The sequence below is a fragment of the Dichotomopilus funicola genome, assembly GCF_033296635.1.
Source record: "Dichotomopilus funicola strain CBS 141.50 unplaced genomic scaffold C8A04scaffold_125, whole genome shotgun sequence".
Lineage (NCBI taxonomy): Eukaryota > Fungi > Ascomycota > Sordariomycetes > Sordariales > Chaetomiaceae > Dichotomopilus > Dichotomopilus funicola.
In genome coordinates this window covers 27962-34175 of record NW_026944146.1, presented here as the reverse complement: position 1 = coordinate 34175, position 6214 = coordinate 27962, and the positions used below count along the sequence as shown (strand labels likewise).

Here is a 6214-nt window from a genome sequence, read left to right as displayed (position 1 = left end):
GTTACCTTACCTTCAGTGAACCCTTGCAGAGTGTGGTTGAGACGATTCGTCACAATATCACAAGTGGACGGTCTTTTTCTTTTGCACATCCTCTTTTTGGTCACCGAAATGACCTGGTGAATTGTGGCTGGAAGTGGTAAATTCGTTTAGACATGTACATAACGTGACACATTCGATACATCAATGCTGGTTTTGGAATTTCTGGTCAACTTTTGGTCTCATCTGGATCGCAATTCTAGTGCATAAAATTGCTAAAGGGAGAACAGCCACCTGTGGCAACGCGATCCATTTGATACTCTTGCTCGTGGAAAATACTACACAGTCCCTTTCCCTTTCGCTCTTCAATGTCTTGCGGCAATACCGCCGAGCCTACTCCTCAGTCCCGGACCCGGGCGGAGTCTCACCATCCAACAGCGGCTTGACACAGTTGGAGGATGCAGCCAGCTGGAGTAGCGCAAGCAACGATTAGCAACTCCGTCCAACCCCCATGTATTGCACACATCCGAGTTCGTGATTCACTTACATCAGTGCGTTCACAGCACATGGCGAATTGCCCGTATTCATAACAGATATCCCTAAAGTCCTCAACGTCGGTGGGGTCGCGGGAAGCTACAGGTAAGACAAGTCAGTGAATAATTACCTCGGTACGGTGCGATGGATGCTTTTGAAAAGCGGCCCGGCAACAACTAGCGAGGTCACGGAAAAGCCCTGTACGCTAAATCACAGAAACAAACGAAAGAATGGTAGATTCGAAACTTACGAGGTCGGCAGTAAGTGCCGGAAGAATAATCCGCGAATGTTACACTACAGCAAATCGGCGTTGCCCGGACAGCATCAAAACTGCAAATTCCCTCTTCTTGACGCTCAGTGACCGTGACCGGCGTGGCCGAAGCCAGCGCGGCGGACAGGATGGTGAAAACAGTCGTGGAGAACTTCATTTTCGGTAGCGTCTGGCGAGTCGAGATGGGCAAGTGGTGGCGAAAGTGTCACGGCGAGGGTTACTGACTGCTGAGAATTGCAAAGAATTAGACTTCTAAGAGACCGTTCACGGCTGCGGCCCCCGGGCTTTAAATACAGGACAAAAATGCCATTCTTTTCCGAATAAAGACTGATGTTCTCCAGTTGAGTTATCCCAGTCCCACCTCGTCATCCATCACAGATCAATCCCGATTCATGGCCACTGTGGCAGCCATCGGGTCCCAGGACTGCAAAAAGAGTTCGGAGCAGGTGGGCCGCCTGCGGACAAAAGTGTCTGAGACTCGCTGGAGTGTGTACTGTGTAAGACATTGATCCATTTACAGGCCGGATCTCCCTGAACTCAGCTTGCATCGATCCTTGTCAAAGACATTCGTTGTCATTGAAGGGGCTCTCGGCTTGAACGTTGGAGCCCCAGGCCTTGGCTAAAAGGAGAAAAAAACACACACCGGCCGAACGCTGAAGATCCCCGAGCAGGATCTGGAGAAGCACACCCCTCCTGGCCACTAAGAATGGGCTGACGGGCCCGATTCGTTGGAATACTGCCACATGATGCCTGCCACGGTGGACATGCATCAAGATTGATAATTGATGATCAACGAGTTAGATGGCGGTGGGGTGCCGTGTTGTCTTAAAATGCCTAAGACTGCCTCTGAAACCTCTCTGCCGGGTTTTGTTCCACAGCAGCTTCAGTAACTTACCTGAACCGACCGTTCTCCGATAACAACAACTCCAACCGTGCTCACTTGCTCCCCCTAATCAACATAACAAAGTCGCCGAAAATGAAGTCTTCCACGACCCTATTCACCATCTTGGCTGCCGCCCTGGCTTCGGCTACCCCCCTCGCTGCCGTCGAGCGGCAGGCCGGGAAAGACGTTTGCCAGATACCCCTGGGGAAGTCATAACCGGTTTGCTGCGAGGAATTTGATCCTATTGCGGGAGCCAACGAGGATTGCGAAGCTCGTAAGTCTTGTGCTTTTGGTTGCCTGCTTGGGTTTAAAAGGTGTTGGATATGTAAGATGGTGATTAACTTGTTTTCTCTGCGTTATAGTTGACGCCGAATCGTTTGCCTCCGTTAAGGAGTTCAAAGACACGTGCTATGACCGCAGCCAGGTGCCCTTGTGCTGTAGAGTCCCTGGGGTGAGTGGATCAGAAACCCCATATCTAATATATACATATAACGCAGCAGGGCCTTTGACAGTTTACTAACCGTCCTGCGCGCTGTTATAGTCTGTTTCTCTCGGTTGCATGCCGGCGCCAAGGAGTTGAAGGCAAAGTGGAAACCAGACTCCACCCATAGACAAGTCTCGGGTGTGATGCCGCGAGGTTCAGCGTTGGAAGCAAGGGGCGTGGGGTTGTTTCACGGCCAGGCAGGCTGAGTGCAGTATACTCTTCAATGAATCGTCGGGGTTCCTTATCGGATTTCTCTGTTCTCCTTTGGGTGACCTTCCATGCCCGAATGCTTGGCAGGGCGGAATCAAGACCACCAGGGACACTGAATTGCCAATTCTTCAGCGAACCTACCTTGTGATGAATGTATTCTGTACTTTTTTTCGCCAAGTACGCAGTAATTAAATCAATATGGAACTCGCTCTCCCCGGACTCAACTTGCACAAACCCTGGTCTGATCCCCCGGATCGTGTCCTTGGAACTCACAAATCAAGGCTGCAAGGGATCCAAGCCATGGTTTCTTATTACGTCAGTTGCTGCAAAATGTATCCACCCGTTCCAAAGTCTGGTACGGAATAAGCATGTTCGTTAGGGCTTCGTCGTTCCCGTTGGTTCCCAGGAAAGGTGGGAGTCCTTTGCTACCGTGGAATGACTTGGAGTCAAGAGCCAAAGACCAAGCTTTTCCTCTTCGAAGACACACCGAGCGGTCATGTGTTTCCGGGGACAGCGCACTGCTGTGATCTTCACCGTAATTTGTCGGTCGCAGCTGAGCGTCGATCCAGCCCCCGTTGGCACCACCAGTTTTTTCTGCTGGGAACCAGTCAGGAAATTGGGCATCACATTTGTGGGTCGTGATCGGGGCTGGGCGATTCCTAAACTTCATTCTTGACTCTCCATCCACCAACAATCAGTGGGACCGAACAAGGCTTGCCAGCGATCTCGAGCCCGAAATGCCGAGTTCATATTGGAAATTCAATCGGATTCGTCAGCATCACGTGTCATCGGAGTATCTTCTGCGAACGGATTCCGAGCTCATCGCCTGCGGTTGCTTGCGCCTGGGGCTTCTTTCCGGATGTTGCAAACAGGAGGTCCAATCACAACAGAAGATTGATTTCTTTGGCGAAAGAACACATGTGGGGCGATGGGTGGTCGAACTCACTGCGTAGTTTCTAAGAACGCGACGGGTGCATAATGGCGCCACGGGGTGACAGACGGGGATATTCCAGACTGAAATGTAGACACCAGGTGGCGAATGGTTTGCTGTGTTCCGGTTCCTGATGGTAGCAGTTTCCGATGGCATATTCTTTGTCCATGCGCATCACGACAGGCGGTTAAGGGTCGCCTGACACCAGTTTTATGTTGACTTATTTCGACTTCCATTCGCAACAACGCGTGTGCGCTCGGAGATAGTGAACCTGAGAATCTCTAGAGGGTTTGATTTCATCCCGGCCGGAATCGTCACGCGAAAGAATGACCCGAGAAACAAAATCGAGGTTGACGAGGGACTGGTGGTGATCCAGACTCACTAACTATCCTTCGACCTGGCTTGACGTTCAACACAACACCGTGCCGTTTGGTTCCAGCTCCCAACATCTCGCAGAATTGTGCCCGACACTACTTCTGCCGCACAATCGTACAATCGTTGGACTCGGTCTAGAAAACGTACAAGCAATAGTTAGCAGCTGTCAAGCTCCTCTTCCATCGCATGTGCCGGGTCTGCGGATTCCCTTGCCCCTGGCTTGACGCAACAAATGGCGAATGGAGATTCTTGTCGTTTGCATTCGTTGAAGGACTCCTGAACGGTGTTTGGGGACCCGGCTGTCGAGCAAGCAAGTTAACCACCTACACGTTTGATTCGATTTACCTCACAAGCGGGGCAAACGGACAAGGCACACGAGATAGAGAGAGAGCTTCCGGAACAATCTAGGGTCCAACTTACCGGTTTTACAGCCGGCGCCGTTGACGATGTCGCCATCAATAACAGCCAGCTGGCAACACACCGGCTGTGAGGTCTTAGACGTGGAATTGCACGCTCCTGCTTCTCGTCTCTCGATAGCAGCGAACGGTGTGGCCGAAACCAAGGCGGCATACAACATGGTGAACAGGCCAGTGGAGAGCTTCATTTTGGCAGCATAGTTTGTTGAATCGGGCTGGGTAAGCGGTTGTGTTGCAGTGTGGTGGAGAGGGACACGAGATTACACAAGAGGATTGCTGATTGCTAAGTGTAAAAAAGAAGAAAAAAAAACTCATTTTTAAGAGACCCTTTTGGCTGTGACCCTAGGGGGTTAAGTACAACGGGGACAACGAATCATGTATAATGAAAATATTAGTTCTTTGCAAACTCGGACCGGTGCTGCTCTCTGTCTCAGTTATCTAGTTGATCTCGGCATCACTTACGGATCAAGTCTAATCCATATCTATCGGGGCAGCTATCGAGTGCCATCATTCCTCAAACTCGAGTTAATCAGCCAAACTTTTGTGGCCAAAAGACGACTACCTGAGCCTCGAAGTGTCCGAGACCAAAGCGGCCAAAACATTGAGTCCAGACTCAACTTGCATCGATCCAGTCCGCTCCTGTGTTGTGTCCAACCTATCCTTTGAAATCAGAAAGCAGTGCAACAAGGTGTATGAGCATCAAACCACCCTATTTCCCGTCCCCCCACTATCTTCTTCATCCAGCCCCGTTCAGTGGTATAGGACATGTTTTGTTCAGCCTTTATTTAAATTGGCCCGGGTTATATACAGTAAATGTAAGGGGTAAACTAATAGGTGCCGAGCACACACCAGGTTTTAAGATCTCAGGCCTGGGGCTTTGCTTGCGCCAAGCCCTGTCATGAGCCAGGGCCGATGGCCTCGAGGAGGCGTGGCAGGTTGGCCATCTGCAATTGTTGAAGAAGGACAAAAAAGGGACAAGAATAAGGGACAAAGAGTAGAGGTTAGGTAGACAGGTCATGGTAGAGGACTGAGGTCACTGGGAGGGGTCGAGACTCGGGAGGGAGATATCCCACACCTTGTATGCCTTAAAGCAACCCGCCCTCGTACTTTGTATTCTTCCCACTCTTTGGCCTTTTGACCTCTACTGCAAGGTCGCAAGGTCATCATCCAGCACATCCATCATATCACACTCATCTATATACACATACATGGAGTCCTTGTCGACGATGGCAGTCTCGGACGCCCCGTCTTCCCAATTAATCCCCTCTGGGGTGGGGCAACAGCTTGTCTCTATCATGGGCAGGGTCGGGGTCTATGAAAGTAGCAACAACCAGCAACAGAACTATAACGCGCCTGGATACTACGCCCTACACACCCATCCCATGATTCATAGCCGCTAGTGTAGCACTTCACCCCGCAATTGGGAGCCACCCAAGCAGCTCGGCCCACGCCTTGGGAAGCAGCAACAGAACAACAAGCTCACAACCCCTTCCCAGGCCTAGACCCCCAGCTTTCGGGTTACATACATAACGGTGACAACAGCATGCCTAGCTCGTATTCCAGGGACTTTGGTCCCTCCTCGGCCAGATTTGAAGGCCCCGAGTGTGGCTACAGCACCTCCCCAGGCCAGGGTAAACCGACTCTAGAGAGCGCCCGTCTCATGTCGCCCTGCAGTACAACCCTGAGCCTCAGCATAGACGAGCTCCCAAGCTCTCCCAACGACGACACCACCAGCCAAGCCCCGACACTCGTCGCGCCCGTAGCCACCGGCGCGCACAGCAAGAAACCGCCCCCTGTGCTGTATCAAGAAGGCTAGAACTAGACCGACAAGTACAGGGTAATGTTTGCCAAACTCATCTACCAGGCCTTCTTAAGTAGCCCGAGGCACGCCATGACAGTGCACGAGATCTACTAGTGGTTCAGCGAGGATACCGAGAAGGGCAAGGGCCTCAGCAAAGGTGGCAGAAGAGCATCAGGTACCTTTCCTTCAAATGCCTGAGAATCGGAAGGTCGGATGTATTTCCGAGGGTAAACTAGAAGGACCTTCATTGTTGGTCTTTCCCACCCTGCTGTACCTATTTGTGTCTGGCTCCTCGAAACTCATTCATAATAATCCCGAGATAATTTGCAACCA

General features: G+C 51.3%; 1 protein-coding gene across 1 annotated transcript; it reads right to left on the bottom strand.

The window, feature by feature from the left end:
* Positions 1–369: 369 nt before the first annotated feature.
* Positions 370–938, bottom strand: C8A04DRAFT_33316 (uncharacterized protein; the record flags this gene model as incomplete). Its single annotated transcript, XM_062782419.1, has 3 exons — positions 370–444; positions 524–609; positions 761–938. The coding sequence occupies 3 exons, from the start codon at positions 936–938 to the stop codon at positions 370–372; spliced, it is 339 nt and encodes a 112-aa protein (XP_062632595.1).
* Positions 939–6214: the final 5276 nt, after the last annotated feature.